We start from the raw sequence: 26664 nt of genomic DNA on the forward strand, positions 1-26664 counted from the left end.
GCCTCAATAATAGCTTTAGTTTTACGTTTTATTCATGAGGGTGGGTTTGATCATTTGATCTGAGTTTTAGCGCATGTCCTTTGTCCCTCTGTATCCTCGACCCTAGGGATTTTAGGGTGGGGGCTTTAATGTTTCCAGAGTGGCTGGCTTCTCCATTTTTATTCTCTTGCTCAGCCAGCCATGGTAATCTGCTTTCTTGTTTTTAATGTCCTTTCCCTGTTTCTTGCATCTCTCTGTGATTTTCTTGTCCTGCTTTGTCCATTTTAGTGTTGGTTGTCCTCCTGTCAATCTTCTGGTTCTTCCTTTCTCCTATTATTGTGCTGTACATCTTCTTTGTTTTCTTCTTTCCCTTGGGTAATTGTTCTACTGGGAACAAGGGACCGATGACCTAGCAGTTTGGCCCCTTTCTGCCCTTTTTAAACCAACCAACCAACCAACCTACCTACCTACCTGTCTGATCACCTGCATCCAGTCTTGCCCATTGTGCATTCCAATGGACTTGGGCAATTCCAATAGGACAATGGGACACCCTACAAGTCCAGAATTGCTACAGAGTGGCTTCAGGAACACTCTTCTGAGCGTAAACACTTCCGCTGGCCACCAAACTCCCCAGACATGAACATTCTTGAGCATATCTGGGATGCCTTGCAACGTGCTGTTCAGAAGAGGTCTGCAACCCCTCATACTCTTACAGATTTATGGACAGCCAGGCAGGATTCATGGTGTCAGTTCCCTCCAGCACTACTTCAGATATTAATTGAGTCCATGCTGCATCATGTTGCAGCACATTTGCGTGGCCGCGGGGGCCCTACACGATATTAGGCAGGTGTACCGGTTTCTTTGGCTCTTCAGTGTATGTTATAATCAGCACTGATTGTAGATTAGTAAATTGATTCACTAGTAACAATTTTATGTTTAAGTTTGGAGAATGGTCTGGTTTGACACCCTTAGGTGTATAAACTTAATATTTTAGAATATTTAACAGCAATGGAATATTCATTGTATCACAATGACAGCTACTGTGTGATGCCATTATTGGACAAGTGGTTTATTATGTATTTATAAAGTTATTTATCACTCAGTAAGTGTAAACATTTGTGGCAGAATGAATGGTTTGATTGTAAACATGTTTATGATTGCAGCTGGTAATTTTTTATACGATGTATTGTCTTCTGTTCATTGAGTGAGTGCTCTTGCATTTACTATACTAGTCTTCCTGGCCTCATTTCAGGTTATTTAAGTATGTACTATGTCTGTTGTTATGCAGTGATATATGCTATTTAGGGTCCATCTGTCTGCGGTCCAGCATGGCTGACCTACAGCCACCTGTAAATGCCATTCCGGCAAAGCCTGGTAGCTTGCTCAAACTAATCCTCTCCTTGTCCCTAGGTACTCTGAGTATGTGCTCAGCAGACACTATTTCCAACCTTCTAGCTTTCTGTTCATATTTACTGAGACACAAAATCCACATAACTATTTGTTATATTCCACTGCAATCTCAGGATTCTCCCAAGACTCGTTAAGTTACTGTCTTCTATTGTAAGTGCATCCTGGTCGCACTTGCTGAACAGAAACAATTCCATGATTGCTGAACAAATATTAACTATACAACCTGTCAGTCACCTTACAATGAGAGTGGCTCCCTCACATTGAGTATGCTTGAAGGTGCTTCAGCAGCAGAGCCTATGGGAAACAAACAACGCTTTGAGGCACCTCTTGTAACATGCTAGTCTCCCCTCTGCCACTCTACCCTGAGGCTGCAGCCTGCAGACAGCTTCCTGTGCCAACAATGTCTCCAGCTTTTTGTTAACTGTGGCCAGCACTTTCTGCATCATGCACACAGCAGGCACACCCCCTATCCATTCTACTACTACAATTTGAGTGAAAACAATTAGTAAAAAACAGTAAATAAAGAGGAGCCCTGTTGTCTTTTATAGAGAAGGATATGCACTACCAAACTCGTTAAAACAGAAAACAAGCTACTACACTAAGACTGCCGTTGACACCACTTTGCTGCAAACTGAGAGACAAGGAAATATTTAATTATTGTTTCACAAGTTTACATTTTCAATTTTGAAACTTACTGTTGGATTAAAACTGTGTGCAATACCAGTGCTTGAACTTGATCTGTGCTGCAGATTGAAAAATTAATCTTGGGTTTTTAATATTGTTAAATCTGTTTTATGGTATAAGAAATTTTTATGTTTGTAGGTGGTGGGAAGAGTGTGAGAAACATCCAAACTTAATACAAGAACTGAATAATCAGTCTTTGGAAATACAGAAAATAAGAGAAGCTGTGCATGTGGATAAAACATTATTGTCACAATATGACCATAAAGCAAAGACACTTTTAAGGGACTACATAGGACTGATGGTAAGAATTTAAAAAAAAAATATTTTCCATGAATAATAAGGGCAATTAGACTTCTTCCTCAATTAGTTCCTATTTACATAAATGCAGGTTGAAGATAACGTTGATGTTTTCTGCATATGTCATTTGAGCCAGTAAAATCACGTTTAAGTGAATAAAGTGAGAGAATTTCCACATTAGGATATACAGGTAATGTGTACAATGGTGAAGAAGAGAATTTCTCAACAAAAAGGTAATAGATCTTATAGCAGCTAAAAAGATGCGCTAACAGAAACTTCCATGAATGCAAAAACTGTCTGAAGAGACAATAAGAGCTATTCTGATAATAATCAGTCATAAAAATTATTCATCTGAATTTATACTGTCTGTTGTCTTCTTTAATGTTCTTATATTATGTCCCATTATTAATGTTCAATAGAGACACACTTTGAAAGACAAAAGCAGGAAATTTTATTTACATTAAATGGAGTTATGATTAATATGAGGATAGGCTCACCAGGAAGACAGTGATTATCAATAATCAAGCACACATGGAGATTGGCAGGCTCTGCACTCATTACCATCTAACAAAAATTCTGTCATTGGTCTTAGTAATGACTCTTCATGTCTGTTGCTTTCTTTCACCCACATATGACCCCTGTGTAATGCTATGTGTGGTATCTGTCACTGACACAGTGTTAAACTTATTATCACTAGATATTGTGTAAAATTAGTTTTTTTCTGGTGAGCTCTCAGATTTTCTTGACATGAGTGATTAATGGTGCACTTCCAGGTGTTCAGCTGATTTGTTGTTTTCATTTCATGTCTGGCATCTTGGCAGCGAGTGCATAAAATAGCACAACTCACAGCCCATGAATATGATGACTGGGTCAGTCATCAAAATATCAGGCATAGAATGGAACTCAGCTGAAAATCGGGAAGCGCACCATTGATCACTTTACTCTTGTAAGGTAATTACTGTCACCCGATACACCAAGAGCTCTGTCATCAATGCCCTCTTGGGTTTTACCACCACATAGTCTAGTGGCTACTCTTTGTCTTATGTCAAACATACAAAATGAACTCTACACTCTGGGTGCCTGTGTACCAAGCCACACCATTCTATTGTTCATCAACCATCAGAGCAATCTTTTAATAGTTGTCTGTGAACAGTGAAGCCACTCGGGATGTGTTCATACGCCTGTCTTCTAGAAATATTTAAGTGTGAAGTCCCTTTTATGGCTGTGAGATGTGTTATTCCACTGAATATTTGGCAGATTGGAATAAAGGTGATACAAATAAACTAATATAGCAGTCAGCAAGCTATGGGAACATGTCATCATTGAGTTACTGTAGGAGGATACAAGATGACTTGGATGAAATTTATAGTTGGTGTGATGAATGGCAGCTAGCTCTAAATGTAGAAAAATTTAAGGTAATACAGATGAGTGGGGAAAACAAACTCATAATGTTGAAATACAGTATTAGTAGTATGCTGCTCAATGCAGTCACATCAATTAAGTATCTAGATGCAATGCTGCAAAGCAATTGCAACTGAATGAGCATGTAAGAACCATAGTAAAGAAGGTGAATAGTCGGCTTCAGTTTATTCGAAGAATTTTAGGAAAGTGTGGTTCATCTGTAAAGGAGACCACATGTAGGATACTAGTGTGATACATTGTTGGGTACTGTTAGGATTTGGGACCCACATCAGATCGGATTAAAGCAAGACATCAAAGCAGTTCAGAGGCGGGCTGCTAGATTTGTTACCAATATGTTCGAACAACACACAAGTGTTATGGAGATGCTTCATAAAATCATATGGGCATCACTAGAGGAAAGGTGATTTTCTTTTCGAGAAGGACTGCTGAGAAAATGTAGAGAACCAGAATTTGAGGCTGGCTGCAGAACTATTCTACTGCTGCCGACATACATTTTGCATAATAGCCATGAAGATAAGATTGGATGGACTAGAGTTCGTATGGAGGCATATTGATTGTCACTTTTCGTTTGCTCTATTTGTGAGTGTAACAGGAAAGGGAATGACTAGTAGTGGTACAGGGTACCCTCCACTACACACCAGAGTACATATGTAAATGTAGAGACACCTGCAGGTGATACAGAGATAAATATGTGCCGTTCCACTGTGTGCTAACATCTCAGTGCTAAACCAGAAGGACTAGCATCAATGTAAGGAAGAGCACATGAAGTAAGTGCCAACCAACTGGAGCCAGTGGAAGCCATTGTCTTGTACCTCTCTTTGTTTCCTGAGACAGGTTAAAGTAGCACTCACTGGTGTACAATGTAAAGAATTTTACTTATGTTTCATTTTATGTAATTCTCATGCAAATTTGAAGTGGTTTACTTCCCTTGAATTTTATATACGTAGTTCATGTAGAGGCCACCATGTAACCAAACGATGTGTTCTCCATACAGCCTGCTTTTTGCAACCAGTAGTATTCAATGAACTGTGGGTGAAGCCCGACGGACAGGGACTTACATGCTTTGAGCAAAAATAATAGTGGTATGTAATATACAAACAATATGAGTTAAGCCATTACTTGTAACTTTTTATGACATCATCTGACTATGTACTTCTTGTATTCTTAGCATTGAGAATGGATAGCTTCTAGCCAAAATCTAGATCTGCATAATAAAATTTAAAAAGGACGACTGATTGCTGCAATCTATAATTTACAAGACAACAGGAATTCTCAAGATAGGAGAGTGCTGAAGGATTGCAAGTAGAATATCGGAGATGGGTGTACGAAATCAATTTAATTAATTTGTAGAAAAGAAATAAATGTAGAACTATATAGAAAGACATAATGTGGTTTTCTATAAAACACATCTGCAAATATTTTTACTTATTAGCCCAATATAATATGAGATCCTTTTGGTATGTGGCTTCTTGCATACTTTCTGCCAAGACAGTGCTCCAGTCAGTTTAAGAAAGAAACTACACAGCTAATTTTTCAAGTTGATAGAATCATTTGTATGTCTCTGTTTGTTTCCCAAGTATGGATGTGAGTTCTCAATAGGGTGGTCTCTATATTCATGGAAACGTGGTAGCCTCTGCACCACCACAAATTGTTCTTGTTTAACCTGCAACTATGCTTCAAAATATGTGAATATCTGATAAACAGTGATGCAGTGTGTGTAAGGAAACACGGTTTACACAAACTGCAGAGATGTGAAAAGGCAATATAAAAAAGATGAACTGGAGCAAATTATGAGCAGCACTGTCAGAGCGCCACACAACCATCAGTTTGTAATACTAAGAAAGTAAATGAACCCAATGACGATGATGTAACTTCACCAAAAAATCTTTTGGTGTTAACCAATAAGGATTTGTGTTTGTTCAAAGCAGAATCACATTTCCATATTTATATACTAGGCAGTAAATATGGGCATTGGTAAATACTATATCTGTTACTTTTCAAAGGTTGAACATGTGAACAGGCTTGTGTGCATGGTTATTATTCACAGTACGTAGCCATTAGTGTAATTTCTGCACACAAATAAATAGGTTAATAAGTGTTTAAGAAGTTGATTTGAATGGTTTTTAACTGATGGACACTGTCACAAATTTCCAGTAAAACAGAATTCAAACAGTTGCTAAAATTTGGCTAGGTTCCTGTTTTTCTTCATGAACCCCTAAGGGAATTTTGTACTCCCAGAGATATATGTGTTAATTGAATCTGGACCAAGTCAATCAAGAGTTAACTGTGAATGATGAAACGACAAATTTGTCTATTTAGTACATAATTAAATGAATATGTATTATACTTAACTTTGGCATACCCTCTGAGATGTCTTCACGTACTAACAGGGGATAGGGCTACCTTCCAGTGGTACATGCATTCTTGTTGTATACTTGTTAGTTGAACTTATAAAAGTACCCACTGAAGACATGAGGTCTGTATACGAGTCTGTGATCATGGTGGGCAGTTTATTTATAATTCTCCAACTTGATCACGTATGTTATGGAACTCTCATTACCAGTTCTAGCTTACTGCCATCATCAGATAATTAAATCACACACAAAATCAGTATGGAATATCTGTACACATCTGTAATGAAAGTAGTAAATACTGGTTTTGCGGGGAAGAATGAATGCTCAGTCAAATAAAACAGTTTCAATTGAAAGAATGAAAACATGTTCCGAATGACAGAAAAAACTACAGACTGGTTTCACTTGAAAAGAAGAAATGAATAATTCTGTCAATTTACAAAACTACAATGGACTATGTTGATGGTTTCATTGAGTTGCTCTGACAGACTGATTTCAGTCAAAAGAATAAATGATCAATTCATATTATGCATAAAACTACAATCGAATGAGTCCATTGTTTTCCAACAACCGACTGAATTGATTTTCATTCAGTTATTCCCACTGGTACATGTGTCTCATTGCTTGTCACTCAATGTCTGTGGGCATGTTGCCTAAGAGCATAACACAGCAGAGCTATTAATGAACAGGCTGCATCATGAGTAATCACAATGCGCAGCCCACTGGGCTGGGAATGCTGCCGGCTGCTGGGCCATGAAAGCTTGGTGGCTCTGGACTGGCAGTTTGAGCTCGGCTTACCAACCGGGTCGGCTGGCCCATGGCCCATACAGATTGGCTATGAAACATGGGCTGGGCAGGCTGAAACCATCACTGTGCACGACTCTAAACACATACTGGCCATGAAAGTTACTTCCTTCATGATGAAACTAGCAACATATTTTTAATCGATTGTGTTCCACAGCATTCATAAGTTGAGAGATGACATTATGTAACACCTTGAGCTGCTATTCAGTTCATTCTTTGTTGTGTGACAACTTATAGTCAAAGACCACTCTCCAGCACCTGTTGTACACATGCCATGAATGTAGGAAAATTTCGGGTGCAAAGGATATTTGAAAATTATAGCGAAAATACAACCAATGTTTAAAGATTTTTGCTAACACCAATACATATGCATGACTTCTATTAGAGACAAAATGTTCACTGACACTTCCTGGCAATGCTAGGCATCTTTTTATTGACTCAGCCTGCCTTGGGACTAGACGGTCTCACTGAACTAGTAGGGTCTTCTAGCCAGGTGTGCTGCATGTGCAGACTACCTACTCCAGTAAATTGATGGTGTGTTTTAAGAAGAAAACCTTAAGAATGAGTGTCTGTAAGAGGAGAAATATATTTTAGAAGCCAATAAGGAACTGTTATTTTACTGGACCTACCACCTTCAAACGGAGCAGATGACTGGATTATAGGTGACACACATTGCATATACATGCCACAAAGTGCATATGCCGTGCTACCTGCCAGTGGCATAACCAATAATAAGACACCTTGCATCACCAGGGAGCCTCGATGAACATTTCGTCTCTAACAAAAGTTGTTGCCAATAATGTGATCTATCACCCCTAGACATTTGATGCAGATGCTTTATAATATTTATAAATAATATTTGGTCATGCCGAGGAAGATTCTTGGAGTGTTGACTGTCTGTAATTGACACTCCATACATCCACCTCTGCATGACCAAACATCATAACATTGTCTTGCTATTAACAAAAATCTGTAGGTATTGCTTATATTTCTGCAAAAATTTTCAAACATCCTTTTTGCCTAAAATTTTCCTGTATTTACGAGCAATTATCTGCTCCTGAAATCTTGATAATGCCATGAAAGTGCCAGAAGGAAAAATATTGGCTTCCTGATTTCCTGCCCATTAATTAGTAATTTGAAATTAACATTTTATCTTCATTAGTCATTTGTCATTGGCTGCCGGATAACGGTCTCCTCCAGGGATTAACATGCGCTATGGTCTTCAGCTGTAGGCATCCATGTTGTTATTGCTTGTTTTCTGATGTTGTTTACCTTTCTTCCATTAGGTCATTGTCTTTTCTTAGTTCTTTGAATCTGCCATAGTACGTCTTTGGCCTAGCTACCATCTGTACATGTGGCTACATGTCCCAACCATCTCTACATAATTTTCATTATATTTTCCACTCTACTTTGTAATGTGTAATATTCATTTACCAAAAGCGTTTGTGGCTACTTTTGCTCTTCTCTGGACTTCTTTTGCTGTCCCTCCAGCTGTTGTCTTCAACTCCCTGCCACGCTGGATTAGCCGAGCGGTCTAAGGCGCTGCAGTCATGGACTGTGCGGCTGGTCCTGGCAGAGGTTCGAGTCCTCATTCAGGCATGAGTGTGTGTGTTTGTCCTTAGGAGAATTTAGGTTATGTAGTGTGTAAGCTTAGGGACTGATGACCTTAGCAGTTAAGTCCCATAAGATTTCACACATTTTTTTTTTTTTTTTTTTTTTTTTTTTTTTCGCCCCCGCTCCCCTAGATGCAAAAACTCTTAAACTGCTTCTGTGGGAATTGGTACTATTTTGTTAATGAAGCACAGCATTGAGGATTGGGATCATGTTGGGTATTGTGGGCAAGAGGAGAAAGTAGACTGGGATTTATTTATTTATTTTATTTTTTTTTTTATTTTTTATTTTTTTTTTTTTTGGGGGGGGGGGGGAGTTGGGAAAAGATGGCTCATTGTAGTTGCAGTGAAGGGGACTCGTATGACGTGGAGGAATTGATTGGGAAGGGGACATGCAACAAAAGGAAGAGGGGAAACCTCAGAGAGGAGAGTGTGAGTGCAAGATGAGTGAAGTTAGGGTTAAGACACAGGAGTGGAGGTGCATTTGGGACAGGGTCTAGTGGAGGTTGAGGCCAGGAGGTTTACTGCAGCAAAGGGCCAATTCCCATCAACGTAGTTCGGGGAATTTGGTGTTGGGGAAAGGATCCAGATGGCATAGGTTTTGAAGCAGCTATTGAAATCAAATGTTTTCCTCGGCAGCATATTCCATGACCGGATGATGGTCAGCTCTGCTCTTGGCCACAGTCTAGTTGTGGCCATTCATTCATATGGATGGTTGGTTGATGGACATACACAGAAATACTGATGTGCAGAAGTCATGGTAGAGGTGATGTATGATATGACTGATTTCACAGGTATCTCTACTGCTCATGGAAGATGCCTGTGGTGGAGCTGGAGTAGAATGTTGTGGGTGCACGACTTGGACAGGTCTCGCATCTCGCTTTTCCATAAGCATATGACCCATTTGGTGAGGGGTTTAGAGTAGTTGTGTCGTAATGACAGACTAAAATGTTTCATAGATTTGGTAGGTAGTGGAATACCACTTTTGCAGGGATGGGAAAGATTGCAGTTAGGATCATCGTAATTTCCAGACACGAGGATAAGTAGCCCAAGCCATGGTGAAGGTTATGGTTAAGTTGTTCCAGTCCAGCATGATACTGGTTGAAAGGGGGGGGGGGGGGTATTCCTCTGCAACGTAATGGGCAAAGGGTTGTGGGTGGCCACACAGTAGAGTAGAGTCATTTTAGTGTGAAAGAGATGAATGCTGTCAAAACAAAGGGACTGTTTATGGTTAGTGGGCTTTATATGGACAGAGGTTTGTAGGATGCCATTGGAGAGGTGTAGACCAATGTGACTCACTGAAATGAGGGAGACCAGATGAAACAGATGGGAGAGAAGGTGATGAGACTGCAGAGGAATTGGAATAGTGTCTTAGTACTTGTCATACAAACTGACTGGTCAGAGAGATGTTGGGTGCGAGAGCAAGAGATGGGAGGATTACCTTGAAATACTACTTGAACAGAATGGACTGCCTGGTCCAACATGAAGGTGATGATGGTAATGCTGACAAAAATGTTACACTTGGATTAGTTACTGACATGTGTGGTCTGAGGTTTTCTTGGCATACAGAAATCTTGAAAATTTCTCAGGTATTCAGCCGGGTAGCGTCGTCCAAAAGGAGCGATATTTTGGCAAGCCGACTTCTTACCATCTTCAGATGGCAAGAAGTCAGCTTGCCGAAATATCATGCCTTTTGGACGATGCTACCCGGCTGAATAGCCAAGAAATTTTCAAGAGTTACAGACATGTCCCCAGTTTTAAATGATGATCAGAGAAGTGTGGTATGTCTCTTAAGATATTGTCTGATCTTGGAACACCTTCTTAGATTACTGGAGTAGAGATTTTAATGCATTACATAGGCTGGCCCATGCAATAATTTTACAAAGAGTAATGACCATGTTCTTAGATGCCCTTAAACCATGACCATGTCAATGTTTCTTAAACATTTGCAGCATCTTTACTATTATTTGTTGATTAGTTGGGTGATTTTGCAAAATCTTTGCTATTATTTGTCCATGGGTTAGGTGATTAATGGAAATGCTTATTAAAATTGAGTTGCCAGTTCACAAGAGGGGAGTTGTGTTGCTGGTTGACATTTTGAGTGATGTGATAATCACACTTGAGTCTCAGAGGTGGTGTCGAAAGTCACTATTAGTGATCCAAGTGGCAATGATGTGGCAGTGATTGAGAGAGAGTGAAAGAAGTGGTTTGCATCTTTGATATGGGATGCTAGACTGCTGGAGTTGAGTTGAAGGATGTGTTCAACAAGAGCCAAGTTTCTTTTTATGGGAGCACAGCAATTACCTACATGGGGCATTCAGAATTATTAGGTTTATCGGTTTTGGGAAGCAAGTAGGAGGAGGTTAAAGAGTCTGACAGTTGGCAGGTAATTACTACAGTTTATTACAACAGTGGTGGAACCCTTGCAGAGACAATGATTCAATCGGTGCCTTTCTTAAGATTGTGAATGGCTGTTCTTTCTTGTGCTGAGAGGTTGGTGTTTTAGGGAAAGGACCAAGGAAAGGAGGATGAGGCCAAGTTGGAGGTAAGTTATACCATTATTACATATCATCATGCCTGCAAATGAGGAATACTCCATCCGCAATCCTTCTAATCCCTCATAATGTGTTACCCACCACCTACCCAATCTACAAAATAGCCTAGTCTATCCTTACACCACATATACGAGGTGTGGCTAGAAAAAAACCAGACTAGTACTGGTGAAACAATAAAACGAATGCAATAAGGCTGAAAGTCGCGTGGCCTGTCACGTGACTCTCGCTCCGCCTACTGCTCGAGTTTCATCTGCCTCCTGCACTCAGTCTGCCCGTGGCGTCTGTTTTAAGTAGTTGACGTTTTGTCTGTGCGTCGGAAAATGTTGAGTGTACAGAAAGAACAGCGTGTTAACATCAAATTTTGTTTCAAACTAGGAAAATCTGCAAGTGAAACGTTTGTAATGTTACAACAAGTGTACAGCAATGATTGTTTATCGCGAACACAAGTGTTTGAGTGGTTTAAACAATTTAAAGATGGCTGCGAAGACACCAGTGATGACACTCGCACTGGCAGACCATTGTCAGCAAAAACTGATGCAAACATTGAAAAAATCGGTAAACTTGTTCGACAAGATCGCCGTTTAACAATCAGAGCAGTGTGTGAGTTAACAGGAGTTGACAAGGAAAGTGTCGAACAAGTTTACCGATTTTTTTCAATATTTGCATCAGTTTTTGCTGACAATGGTCTGCCAGTGCGAGTGTCATCACTGGTGTCTTCGCGGCCATCTTTAAATCGTTTAAACCACTCAAACACTTGTGTTCGCGATAAACAATCATCACCGTACACTTGTTGTAACATTACAAACGTTTCACTTGCAGATTTTCCTAGTTTGAAACAAAATTTGATGTTAACACGCTGTTCTTTCTGTACACTCAACATTTTCCGACGCACAGACAAAACGTCAACTACTTAAAACAGACGCCACGGGCAGACTGAGTGCAGGAGGCAGATGAAACTCGAGCAGTAGGCGGAGCGAGAGTCACGTGACAGGCCACGCGACTTTCAGCCTTATTGCATTCGTTTTATTGTTTCACCAGTACTAGTCCGGTTTTTTTCTAGCCACACCTCGTATTACCAACCCTTTGCTACATGGGTGATTTTGGAGTTTTGTAGGTTTTGGTCCAACAAAATCAATCATAGTCAACAAAAATCTAACCTTTAACCACACATCTTCCAGTTCACATGTCTGTCCTACTGTGACCCTCACCTTCTCACACCAAACTACACCCTGGTTTCCTTCCAGGAATTCCTTATCTTCATCTTGGCATTATCCTCCTTTCCTGTGTTCCTTCCAGCAACACAAACTTTCCAATGGAAGAAAGAACAAACATCCACAACCTTAAGAAATACCTCTATTTATGTGTCTCCTCTGCAGAGAAAGGCTCCACCACTGTTGTGATAAACCACAGTGAATTCCTGCCAGAGTATCTTCCGACAATCTCTCTTCCACCTACAAGCTCTGCTATAGTGATCCTATCCCAGAAGTCCAGGATTATCTTCAATTCCTACTCAAATCCTTCGGCTCGTTCCATGATCTAGCACTAAATCCCTCCATCCTCTACCACCTCATCCCAGCAGCTCAACCACTTCTCCCTGGACCCTGTGCATGTTTTATGCATTTTTCTCCATTGTAACTGGTTATGTTCTCCTGTGGGAAGAATGTTGGCTCTAGTTGATAACATCTACAACCCATTGCTTGCAGCCTAAATCCTCATATCAAAGACACAAACACAGCTTCATTAACCATCTCTCAACCATTCTAATTTGGATCCGTTCTCATCGCTGTTGATGTCAACTCCTTATACACCACCACCCCTATGCCCATGACCTTGCTGCTACCGAACACTACTTTCTTCAAAATACTACCAACTCCAAACCCACCATCTTATACCTTAAGCTGGGTCCACACTGAGCTTGCAACATGTTTCCAACAACGTTTGCAGCTACTTTTTGATAGCAGATGTTTGCAACCTGTTGTAAACATGCATCAAAAGATAGATACAGATATACATGGCAATGTTGGTACATATCAAAGGAAAAAATATTTCTGGTCAGTCCCTACATATCACCATTGCATGGTACTAGCTTATGTTTATATTTCCTGTTGTGATTTTGTGTCCATCTATTGAGCTTGTTTTGCAAATAAGTGGACAAGGCAGCAGACTGTGAAGTTAGTGTCACTGTATCAGGCAGAGGCGGAGGAGTGCATGTGGAATGTCCAAAGTGAAAGGGAGAGAGAGAGAGAGAGAGAGAATAGCAACAGAAAGATCGGTGCTGTGAACACCATATACAAATGTACATGGTTCAGTTAATCACCTGGTGTTCATGGGCCACAAGAAACAAGACACCATAGGCAAAGAGGTACAAAAATTATGCTTCTTATCTTTATACTGTACAGTAGCATTCAACCACAGTTAATTTGCCATGTGGCAGTTTCCTGTGGGCTTAAAAAATAATTTTCAAACTCTTCACAAATTTTTGTTCAAGTTGGAATCTCTTTGTGGTTTGTTCTGGGGCACAGTAAAAATCAATGCAATGTCAGCTCATCTCCATGTTCTGGGAATCATCTCACCTGTCTGTAAAATCATATTAATCAAAGCTTCCTTGTGGGGTATTTTGGTTGCTTGCTTCAGCATTTCACCTTGAGAAATTGTGAAACAAACAGCTGCAAGGCTAACAGTTTGTGCCTTGTGTGTGTGTTTTTGGAAGACAGGAAAAACCAAAACTATAATAATTGATGTGTTCTCTACAACCATTCTAGCCCTACACAGTTGGTAATTAAAAATTCTTTCTTTTGAAACTTGAATGTGCCTTCCCTCATAATGTTTTCCTGTAATGGAAAAGATACATCTGCCGAGAAAACATATAGTAGGGCCTTTGGCCTTTGTCCCTCTAGGTATGCATTCACTTTATGGCCTTTGAATGAGCATACTTATGATCATATTCTTGAATACGCCTCTGTTTGAAATTCTTTTTTGGTAGCCAATATCAGCATACAAAAAGTTGTAGGAGGTGTCAACAGTAGCAAGCAGCACAATGTTAAATGACCATTTGTAATTGTAAAATTCACTCCCGCTAATGACACAGTTCTGCAGGACTCTATGCTTTCTGTCAGTTGCTCCCACACAATAGGGGAAGTGAACTGTCATGCTGTTTCATGCGAGTCATTTTCAGTTGCCGGATATGAAAGAGATAAATTTGATTATATGTTCCGGAAGATTTGACAGTAGAAAGAGGTGATGAAGGAGAGGAAGTTGCTGGCCCTCCCGCTTCATTGTCTCCTCCACAGAAAAAGTTAAAATGATAAGTGGTGAGCAAGGCAGTTACAGTGTCACTTCCCAATTGCCGATGAAAGTTTTGAATAAGCAGGAAAATAAGGATACAGACAAATGCAGCACCAATGACAAGTATATGGCATACATGCTAAGGAAACTACTGTATATTCAGAGAGCAGTGACAGAACAAAAATTGAACAATTTCTTGCTTGGAGCAGAATTAGACATCTACGAGAGTATGGAGTCATTGGTGTGTGTGGATGTGCCAAGTGCATCAACAAGTAGTGCTGATTCCCTTGTCAGTTTCATAAACAACACAAATACTGATGATGTAAACAAGAAAGTCATGCTTTCTGGTGATATATGTTCAGTTTTTTTAAATAAAATGAATAAAAATGTGTTAAAATAGATATTTAACAGTATTTTTCACTAAGCTACGTTTACGTAATTGATCAGGAATTCTACCAGAGATCCACTTGAAGTACAATTTGAGGCTTGTTTCAAAATGTGAAGGAAGTATCAAGTCCTTGGTTAATTGAAACTGTGTTCCTGCAATTTGTGTCCTTTTATTAAATCTTAGTGTACCACTTCGTAGACATTGACTTCTATATCTTCGATGGCTCCATACAAACCTCTGTGTGAATCAAGTCACTCACCATAAATAGTACCTTCATTTTGGTAGCTGCCATCCTTCCCACACTTTAAAATGTCTCCTACACACAAAATCTGGCCACATGTGGGCAGCATGTGCCCAATGATGAGCAGTACTTTTTCCAGTGTCCTAAAGATCTTACTTAGGCCTTCACAGATAGGTATTACCCCAAAATGTAGTATGTAAACAGATTTCCCATGTCATTTCTGCACATGCCCATAATCCTCTGTACAAACCCTGTGACACAGCTGCAAAGAAACACTTACCCCCTCCTCCCTTGTCACTCTGAATTGGAAAAACTGAATTGTGTAACTTCCAAGGCACTGAAAACTGGGGATGTCAATTGTGAAATACTTTGTTATGTAGAACAAAGATTATTCTATTATTGCTTCTCTGCTCAGCTGCGTTTATTGTTTTAACTTAGTTGCGAGCAATTTTGAAGTGACTATGGCTACATTATCAAGCACTTTAGCACTGTTATCAGTGTGATATACAGCCCAAAGTATGTCCTGTCAATGTACTCCCAATGTGTCTTTGCTTGGTAAGTGTAAGATCTTAGTTAATGAGATGAACTTAAGACTTTTGTAGGTCCCACTGTAGACGATGCGGGGGGTATATTAACAAGATGTACTTGCCGTGATATTTCACATAGCTAACAGTGCCAAAGTACCTGAATATGAAGCCATAGTTGTTTCAAACTAGATTAAAAGTAAATTAAAACAATAAACACAGTTGATTGGAAACACCATGTGACATGTCGTATAATTTGCTAACAGACTGTAACCGAGCGAGGTGCCGCAGTGGTTAGCACACTGGACTCGCATTCGGGAGGACGACGGTTCAATCCCGTCTCCAGCCATCCTGATTTAGGTTTTCCGTGATTTCCCTAAATCGTTTCAGGCAAATGCCGGGATGGTTCCTTTGAAAGGGCACGGCCGATTTCCTTCCCCATCCTTCCCTAACCCGAGCTTGCGCTCCGTCTCTAATGACCTCGTTGTCGACGGGACGTTAAAACAACACTAACCTAACCTAACCTAACCTAAGCTAACAGACTGTAACCTCACTCTTGAGATATCAGTTCAACATCTGCAGTGGCTGTTAAGTATAAGACAATAAAATGTGTTCAACAAGACAACTATTGTTTACCTATTTCCAGCCACTATGAAAGGTCATTTCTTTCTAAGGTAATGACATTTAAGGGGAAATGTAATTTTCTCAAAGATTGTAATTAGCAATAGCGTGATAGAGCAGGTTAGCAAATTTTAACTGTTTAAAATGCATTATTTTGTGTGATCAATAAAATGATCTGAGAAAAAAGTCAGATAAATTCCAATTGATATGTGGCATAATAAACATAATGATTATTGACAAAACAAGAAAGGATATACAAATGAATTTTTATTAAGTGATGGCAGTCCCTAAGCTGTTGTATGGTTGTGAGAATTAGGCTTTGAAGAGTGAGGAGAAGATAGCCATTGAAATAGCAGAAATGAATTCCCTAGAATGGCTGAGTATATCCTTAGAGATGAAATAAGAAGTGAAAACACCAGACAGGAATTAAAGATATTTCATATGAATGAAAAGATAGAACAACATAAATGCAACTGTTCCAAGCACCTCTTATGAATGAAAGACAAAAGATGTGAGAGAGAAAGCTTTGCTGTAAAAACTGACTAGTCAGAGAGATGTTGGGTGCATATGCAAGAGATGAGGGGATGATCTTGAAACCTTATTTGAATGGAGCAGTCTGTCATGAAGATCATGATGTGATGATGATGATTGGGATGTATTTCATTTGTTGATAAAAATGTTGCATTTTGATTGGTTGGAGACGTATCCCCAGTATTAAGTGATGTGAGAAGAATAATGTGTATCTTCAGACTTGGTGCAGTTTTGAACACCTTTCTAGACTGATTTTAATATACTAGATAGGCTGCCTTATCCAATAACTCTACAAGGAAGAATGACCATGCTCTTACACAACAACCACATCAATGTTTCTTAAGCATGTGCAACATCTTTGCTATCATTGTCTATGAATTAGGTGATGAATAGAAATGCTTATTAAAGTTGTATTACCAGTACATGAAGGGGGTTGTGTTGTTGGTTGACATTTTGAGTGATGTTATTGTTCTACTTCACTCATAATCAATCAGTACCTGGAAGGAATTATCTATAAACTTTGTGTTGTGTTCTTAGAAACTGGTTTCTTTGCTCCTATATTCTCTACTAAATTATTGAATCTCTTAAAAGTTAATTGTCTGTGCTGCATCATTTACTAAATTTTCATTCTTTATTTTTAGCATAAATGGAGACCTGAAATGGATAACAAAGAGCCATATTTCTTCAAATTTTCATATCACAGTGATGGCTTGATGACAGGTATTAAACTACTTCTTCTAAATTAATAGTTTTTATTATTAAGACATACCTGAAGCATTACTTTGTAAATAGTGAAGCTGGACAAAAGCTGTTAGGAAATCTTATTTATATTGAATAGTAAAAAAGGTACTTCTTATAATCCATAATTTAATATGAAACCTTTAAATTTCCACAATGGTCACATACTTCTAGCTCTTCTCATAGTACAGCAGCATTCATGATTCCTCATCCAAGAGTTGTACTTCTCCCCAGGGGGTTCACAACTTTTTTGTGAGTTCTTGTGTGGTAAGCATGATACCCTTAGCCACTGCAGTTCTACTTCTTTCCTGTGCTCTATTTTACTCTCTAACTACATCTTTTCTCTGACTTATTCCTTAGGACAGATTCCCTGCTGACAATGTAACTCACTTGTGGGACGTTGATTTTGACTTCTCCCACTTTGTTCCATTCTTTTACACCATATATTTTGGTTAATTTGTGATCTGTTCTCAACATTTAGGTGTGACGTCCACATTTTCAAAATTATTTACAGATTGTGCTATGTGGACGTCATCTTGGACCCGTTTGGTGGTAGCCCTCTGACTAGGCAGAGATCTCACAGTTTATACCCTTGCTGTCACCCACTATGTGTGTTGAGAAATATGTGCCTGTCTGGTTGGGGGCACTGGCACTCCAGGCACTGGTCCTCTTGCCATGTGAACTTTGTTCTGACTGGGTGGTGCCCTTGAAGAGAGCCCTCTTCAGGACTAGGCAGCATTATGTCAAATAATTGCCATCATGAAATATCCAAAGTTATCAGCTGGTGGCTGTGAGGCCTTGACTGCAGTTTAGTACAATCATTACTACTCTAGCAACTTTCCCCCCCCTAGCTATGAAATGGGAGGAAAACTGAACCAAATGACTTGCAGACAGTTACTATCCTTTGTTCCTGGGTTGTACCTGTACAGCTGGACGGTCCTTCTTCTTTACTAAGTAAATGTTCTTTGTGGAAAATATTGAAAATGTATTTGGCAAACTCTAGTCTTTTAGCAAATTACACAATACCTTTCCATAAGAACCTCAAAATGGAACAAGGATTAATTTGTTACCCGGACGTAATGCTGCAGACAGATGAAGAACTATGTGAATACTTGGAAATGCGAGGAATCCACTTCATATGTTAAGGCCCACCAAACAACAAGGTGGATACCAGCACATTCAGTCAGGTCAAAATAATGTGTTACGACTGGGATGTGAAGCGATTTGTTCCTCTCTCCAAGCAGTGTTTTAAACACCAGCTCTTCAGCCATATGTACATACAATTTCATCTGTGCAGACAATGGCTGATGACTTCACAGATATTCAACATGTGTATTACCACATGTCTGTGTCAACTGCAAGAATGACAACGCTTTCCAATTCCCAAAGTGAGATAACCTATGCAAAGAACGCACAGTCCAGGAACTGCTGGTCTCAGATTGCCTTTTGTTTTATGAAGCTTGAAAGAACTATGATTGATTGTATCCAGTGTCTCAGTGATGTCGACCATCACCACTACTGTATCCAAGTCTTCCATAGTACTTGGTGTATTTACTTCCTCAACATGGACATCTGGGAGTCACACAAATAAAACTGACCATAGGAACGATAGGCCCTCCTCTCTCACGGTTTCTGTGGCACCATTTCAGAAACCAAATTCCACATCCAGCCAGTCCCTTTCAGGAACCCTCTCCCTGTAAATCTATGGATCAGAGTCCCAACACTAGCCAGTGGCTGAATGGGTTATGGGCTGTGGGTCCCAGGGCTGTCTGCTCTTCTTCAATTCCTACAGCCACAGTAGATAATCCCTCAGAAGATTCTTGACCCCCAAAAGTTGTGAAACAGGAGAGCAAATCAAAATTTACAGGGTATCTGCAACTAACTTTAGGCTCTTTTTATTTCAAATAGAATTATTGTTATGTGATTTATTTTCTGATTTTAATGTAGACTTTTTAACTGAAAACAACAACAAAGTAGAGCTCCAACATCTGATGAATTCATATAATCTTATTCCAGTAGTTGACTTTCCCGCCAGGATCACACCTGAGAGTCAGACTTTGATAGACAATATATTTGTAGATTTAAGTTGGTACCATAGCTTTGCTGTCGCCCCTGTCATGAATGGACTGTTTGACCATGATGGACAACTCCTCACTCTGCATGACAGTACACCCTTCAAAAAATTAATCTCCACTTCGAAATCTATTAGGTCAATGACTAGCAATGAACTAGAAGTCTTTAAACACAAACTGCAACAGATGGGCTGGAGCCCATTGTATAGGGTGGATGAGAGTAATGCTAAATTTAATACACACATCAAAAAAAGTTTTGCATCATCTCAGTTCTGAGAGTTCCAGAACCTATACAGAAAATTGGAATAGAGATCAAACTAAACATAATTTCCGCCCTTTTTATTGTTCATGAACACCACACATTGCATGTTGTACCACCATATAGCGAGACCTTCAGAGGTGGTGGTCCAGATTGCTGTACGCACCAGTACCTCTAATACCCAGTAGCACATCCTCTTGCTTTGCTGCATGCCTGTATTCATCGTGGCATACTATCCACAATTTCATCAAGGCACTGTTGGTCCAAATTGTCCCACTCCTCAACAACATTTAAGTGTAGATCCCTCAGAGAGGTTGGTGGATCACATCGTCCATAAACAGCCCTTTTCAATCTATCCCAGGCACGTTCAATAGGGTTCTTGTCTGGAGAACATGCTGGCAACTCTAGTCCAGCAATGTCGTTATCCAGAAGGAAGTCATTCACAAGATGTGCACGATGGGGGAGTGAATTGTCGTCCATGAAGACGAATGCCTCGCCAATATGCTGCCGATATGGTTGCACTATTGGTTGGAGCTTGGCATTCAGCCATTACAGCGTCTTCCATGACCATCAGCATCATACGTCGGCCCCATATACTGCCACATCAAAACAGCAAGGAACCTCCACCTTGCTGCACTCGCTGGACAGTGTATCTAAGGCGTTCAGCCTGACAGGGTTGCCTCCAAACACATCTCCAATGATTGTCTGGTTGAAGGCATATGTGAAGCTCATCGGTGAAGAGAATGTGATGCCAATCCTGAGCGGTCCATTCGGCATGTTGTTGGGCTCATCTGTACCATGCTGCATGGTGTCGTGGTTGCAAAGGTGGACCTCGCCATGAACGTTGGGAGTGAAGTTGCTTATCATGCAGCCTATTGCGCATAGTTTGAGTCATAACACGATGACCTGTGGCCACACAAAAAGCATTATTCAACATGGTGGAATTGCTGTCAGGGCTCCTCCAAGCCATAATCTGTAGGTAGTGGTCATCCACTGCAGTAGTAGCCCTTGGGCGGCCTGAGCGAGGCATGTCATCAACAGTTCCTGTCTCTCTGTATCTTCTCCATGTCCAAGCAACATCGCTTTGGTTCACTCTGAGACACCTGGACACTTCCCTTGTTGAGAGCCCTTCCTGGCACAAAGTAACAATGCGGATGTGATCGAACTGCGGTATTGATCGACGAGGCATGGTTCAACTGCAGACAACATGAGCCGTGTACCTGTTTCCTGGTGGAATGACTGGAACTGATCGGCTGTTGGACCCCCTCCGTCTAATAGGTGCTGCTCATGAATGGTTGTTTACATCTTTGAGTGAGTTCAGTGACATCTCTGAACAGTCAAAGGGACTGTGTCTGTGATAAAATATCCACAGTCAACGTCTGTCTTGAGGAGTTCTGGGAACTGGGCTGATGCAAAACATTTTTTTGTTTTGTGTATATCTGTAAATGAGTTCTCAGCCATTTTTGAAGAGTTATTCCCAAAAAAGTTTAGAAACAATAGTGATACATCACCGAACAAACCCTGTAAAACAAAGAGGGAACTTTACTGTATAGTTAGAAATTCTAAGGACTCGATGAAAACTGGCCATTATAAAATGTATGTAAGAAAACTAAAGAAGGTAATACAAAAATCAAAAGCATTGTATTATGAGGAAGAAATTGATAACTCTCATAACAAAATAAAGACTATTTGGAACATTGTTAGAAGGCAGACAGGGAAAACCATAAGAACTTTTCAAGAACACAAAATACAACATGAAGGAAATCTAGTTCATGATCCTGAAAACATAGCCAATATTTTCAACAACTACTTCTTGTCAGTTTCAGAACAGTCTCTTGCCATTGTTTCACTAATGAGACGATTCCTCTCTTTTGTTTTTTAATTGTAAGGGGCGGTAGCGTGCACAAAAGCAAGCCATGCCGCAAGCGGCAACAGGTCGTAAACACAAATTATCAGAATGTGACAAACAATGCATGACACAGTACAATAATGCATTTTCAGCTTAGAGTGACGTAAACACCTAAAACAAAGAGAACAGCACTTATCAGATCAAAGAAAATAAACAATCAATTCAAATCAGACGAAGCACATGAAAAAGGAAGGGTACCTGTATAAATACAGACGGAGCGCCTTACGCATAGCAATGGCTACCTGGTAAAGCTTAACTGCTAAGCCTACGACTTGAACCAAACTACTGTAGCTGTATCGTCATTCATTCGACCTAAATTGTGTCTCATATTACAATGGACCAACTTTGTTTTGATTTGGAGGTGCGGCCTAAAACTTTTCTCTCCCCTTGAATTTCGAGTCTCAAATTTCAGGTGCGGCTTAGATTTGGGAACATTTTTTTTCCTTGATTTCGAGTCTCATTTTTCAGGTGCGGCTTAGATTCGGGTAAATACGGTACCTCAATGTACAAAGCTATACTGCTTTTTTACCATTTTTGCAGATGACAGCATCATTATGGCTGATTGTTGCACATTTGAAGATCTTCATGGATTTGTTAAAAATATTCTTATTGATTTAATAAAATGGTTTAGCATCAATGGACTCTTGTTGAACTTTAATAAGACTAACTATATTCATTTCACTGCAACAGCTGAAACAGAGGATGGGTTAACTGTGAAGTGTGGCGCAGAGTCAATATAAAGAGTTGAAACAATGAAGTTTTCAGGTGATTAATAGAGTCCAGAGTAAACTGGTCTCATCATATAATAGATCTTCGGAAGAGACTCAGCTCATCGATTTTTTTGCCTACACGTTCTCTCCATGAGTGGAAATATAGACATAATGAAAGTAGCATACTATGAATATTTCCATTCCCTTATAACATTTGGTATTATATTTTTGGAAACCAAACACTAGCAAAGAAAATACTCTTGGTCCAATAATGTGTTGGAAGAATAGTGGCATAGGCTCTATATTTAGTAGTAGAAATCTTTTCCAAGAACTAAACATTCTTACTGTTACTTCCCAGTACATATTTTCTCTTGTGTGTTTCATCGGCAAAAGTACTGATTTTTATAGATTAAGTAGTGAATACAATGGATATGATACTAGGAGAAAGCACAATTTCCACAATGATTGTAAAAACCTGACTATGGTGTGCAGTTCTCTGGTGCAAAACTTTTTAATGCTCTCCCTCCACATATTAAAAGCAAATTTGATAACCATTCCTCTTTTAGGGAGCATCTAAAGCAATTTCTACTGGAAAGGTAATTTTATAGTTTAGAAGAGTTTTTTTTAGCCCAAGTGAAAAAAACCTAATAGATCTGTGGACCAGAAATTTTGAGTGTGATATACACTCCTGGAAATGGAAAAAAGAACACATTGACACCGGTGTGTCAGACCCACCATACTTGCTCCGGACACTGCGAGAGGGCTGTACAAGCAATGATCACACGCACGGCACAGCGGACACACCAGGAACCGCGGTGTTGGCCATCGAATGGCGCTAGCTGCGCAGCATTTGTGCGCCGCCGCCGTCAGTGTCAGCCAGTTTGCCGTGGCATACGGAGCTCCATCGCAGTCTTTAACACTGGTAGCATGCCGCGACAGCGTGGACGTGAACCGTATGTGCAGTTGACGGACTTTGAGCGAGGGCGTATAGTGGGCATGCGGGAGGCCGGGTGGACGTACCGCCGAATTGCTCAACACATGGGGCGTGAGGTCTCCACAGTACATCGATGTTGTCGCCAGTGGTCGGCGGAAGGTGCACGTGCCCGTCGACCTGGGACCGGACGGCAGCGACGCACGGATGCACGCCAAGACCGTAGGATCCTACGCAGTGCCGTAGGGGACCGCACCGCCACTTCCCAGCAAATTAGGGACACTGTTGCTCCTGGGGTATCGGCGAGGACCATTCGCAACCGTCTCCATGAAGCTGGGCTACGGTCCCGCACACCGTTAGGCCGTCTTCCGTTCACGCCCCAACATCGTGCAGCCCGCCTCCAGTGGTGTCGCGACAGGCGTGAATGGAGGGACGAATGGAGACGTGTCGTCTTCAGCGATGAGAGTCGCTTCTGCCTTGGTGCCAATGATGGTCGTATGCGTGTTTGGCGCCGTGCAGGTGAGCGCCACAATCAGGACTGCATACGACCGAGGCACACAGGGCCAACACCCAGCATCATGGTGTGGGGAGCGATCTCCTACACTGGCCGTACACCACTGGTGATCGTCGAGGGGACACTGAATAGTGCACGGTACATCCAAACCATCATCGAACCCATCGTTCTACCATTCCTAGACCGGCAAGGGAACTTGCTGTTCCAACAGGACAATGCACGTCCGCATGTATCCCGTGCCACCCAACGTGCTCTAGAAGGTGTAAGTCAACTACTCTGGCCAGCAAGATCTCTGGATCTGTCCCCCATTGAGCATGTTTGGGACTGGATGAAGCGTCGTCTCACGCGGTCTGCACGTCCAGCACGAACGCTGGTCCAACTGAGGAGCCAGGTGGAAATGGCATGGCAAGCCGTTCCACAGGACTACATCCAGCATCTCTACGAATGTCTCCATGGAAGAATAGCAGCCTGCATTGCTGCGAAAGGTGGATATACACTGTACTAGTGCCGACATTGTGCATGCTCTGTTGCCTGTGTCTATGTGCCTGTGGTTCTTTCAGTGTGATCATGTGATGTATCTGACCCCAGGAATGTGTCAATAAAGTTTCCCCTTCCTGGGACAATGAATTCACGGTGTTCTTATTTCAATTTCCAGGAGTGTACTATAGTGTACGTTTGAGCAATGATGTAGGTAATGTACTCATTTAATATTCATAGTTATTTTTACTGATTTTGTGTTTGTTTTTCACTTTCTCTATCTAATGTTTGCTGTAACCTGTCATTCTTACCACATATGTGTAATGCAAACATGGAGTATTACTTTTGTATGATTGACTGCTTTAATACTATCTATGTATAGATTGTATACCGACTCACACCATATTCTTGTGAGTTTGACAGTTGGGTTGATGGAGTAAGAAGTAAATAAATAAATGATCCTGGAGTGGGACCTGTCCTGGCCCCTTCATACCTACTGGCAACATCCTCAATGTGATGATCCAGTGGAACTGCAGTGGATTTTACTGTTACCTGCTGGAACAACAACAACGACAAAATTTGTCTTGTTCTGCAATCTGTGTTGTTACCCAAGAAACATACTTCTTAGATGGCCATTCCCCATCTCTTTGGAGTTAGCATGCATTTTGTGGGAATCTATTGGCTCCGGCAGAGCTGCACAGTGAATGAAGTGGAGCCTGGTCAGGATGGATGAGGAAGGGTGTGGGAAGTTCATTATATAGGTTCATTTTTTTTTTCTTACATTTTTGAAATAAGAGTTGAATATACTATATTCTGATATACTCTAGTTACTTGAGGTACAGAGGGGCTCGCCTAGGCCAGATAGCGAGTCCACCCGCCAGTCTAGGTTAGACATAGTGGGTGTAGAAATAGGAAGAAGCGATTCATGTTTAAATGAGCTGGTGGCTGATCAAGAGGAAAAGAACCAGAAGCAAATGACCTAACCCATCTGCTCTGTAAGAAGTCTGTCACACAAGAGAGTCAGAGACATACAGCATAAAGCCAACTGCTCTGCTAGATGACCAGATCAAAAGAGACAACCAATCTGTGCTCAGAGGTCCACAATGTGGCAGCATTCATTACATGCCACCTTTCTCCCACATCTGATTGGCTAGGCTGGTTTTTGCAGCAAAGTATCGCAAATGGTGGTGTGATGCTGATGCCACTGTCCTACGTGGCATCTAGGCACTGTAGGATCTCATGCTGGTAGTGGGTCACAGCTTCAAATGCAAAAGAAAATTAGATTCTCAATCAAGTACTGTATTAATTAATTACTCCCAATGACTCAGACTGCCTAGGCATCCTGTACAAGTGTTCCCATTTCCACCAGGCCCACATTCAGTGGGAGGGTTGCCCCTGTGGGGAGTGGGAACTTTGGGAGGACGCATATTATGTTATATCTCAAAATAATCATGGGAGGGGGGCTTCAATTCTAGAGATTGGAGTCGGTCAAATACCTAAACCACAAGAAATTGCCAAATGTTCATATTAACCCTCTTTTTGAGTGAGATGGTTCAAAGTTACTGCAATTTTTCAGTATAGATCCTGCATAAAAGTCCTGGTAAACTTCATAATGACAATGTAACACTTAAACATCACTGATAAAATTCCAAGTCTAAGTACACTAACATTTCTTTAGCCATAAAACATTTACATACTGACTCCATTAACAAAATTCCTGTTATATTGCAGAAGCCAAATGAACTTGTGTGCTTAATGTTTTGTCACATGTAGTTTCTAGGTAAGTACACAACTATTCACATTGAATCAATCATTCTGTAACTGATAACTTACAACTACACAAATGAGAAAATAAATGAGGTAAATATTATTCTCTGTACAAACTGCTATGTCTACTGAGTAATGTAGAAACTAGATGGTTCTTTCTTTCTTTCTTTTTTGAATTTTCATAAAATACCCTCTGCAGGCCAATAAGACTGTGTTGTTTGGATACAGCAGCAATAAGAAATGGAATCTTATAAATAATAGTAGTAGTCATTCTCTCAAGAAAGGGTCAGCACTGTATTCATATTGGTGGCTTGAAGTATCTCCTGGTTCTAAGAACTAACTTAAAACTATAGGGGGCAGTCAAGTGAAAATGAGAAGATGGAAAAAAGTAAGTAAACTGTTTATTATTTCAGAAGTAATTGCCATAACAGTTAATAAATTTGTCCCACGGTGAGACAAGATGGCCAATGCCTTCATGGAAAAATGTTAGCAGTTGTCTGCAGGACTATGATTGTACCCAGATATGCATCTCTTCTTCTAAAGTAAATCAGTAGTCTTGAATGTCTTTCTTATGGCCTCCAAAGA

The 26664-nt window shown here is 40.5% G+C and overlaps 1 protein-coding gene across 2 annotated transcripts in view; it reads left to right on the forward strand.

Moving 5' to 3' along the window:
• The window catches only part of LOC126248876 (uncharacterized), a 133062-nt gene that overhangs the window by 53022 nt on the left and 53376 nt on the right, over positions 1 to 26664 (forward strand). For both annotated transcript variants that reach the window (XM_049950323.1, XM_049950324.1), the window contains exons 3-4: positions 2212 to 2374; positions 17344 to 17422. In XM_049950323.1, the coding sequence (XP_049806280.1) occupies positions 2212 to 2374; positions 17344 to 17422 (242 nt within the window). The remainder of the gene's footprint in view (positions 1 to 2211; positions 2375 to 17343; positions 17423 to 26664) is intronic.

Source organism: Schistocerca nitens, chromosome 3 (genome assembly GCF_023898315.1).
Source record: "Schistocerca nitens isolate TAMUIC-IGC-003100 chromosome 3, iqSchNite1.1, whole genome shotgun sequence".
Taxonomy (NCBI): Eukaryota; Metazoa; Arthropoda; class Insecta; order Orthoptera; family Acrididae; genus Schistocerca; species Schistocerca nitens.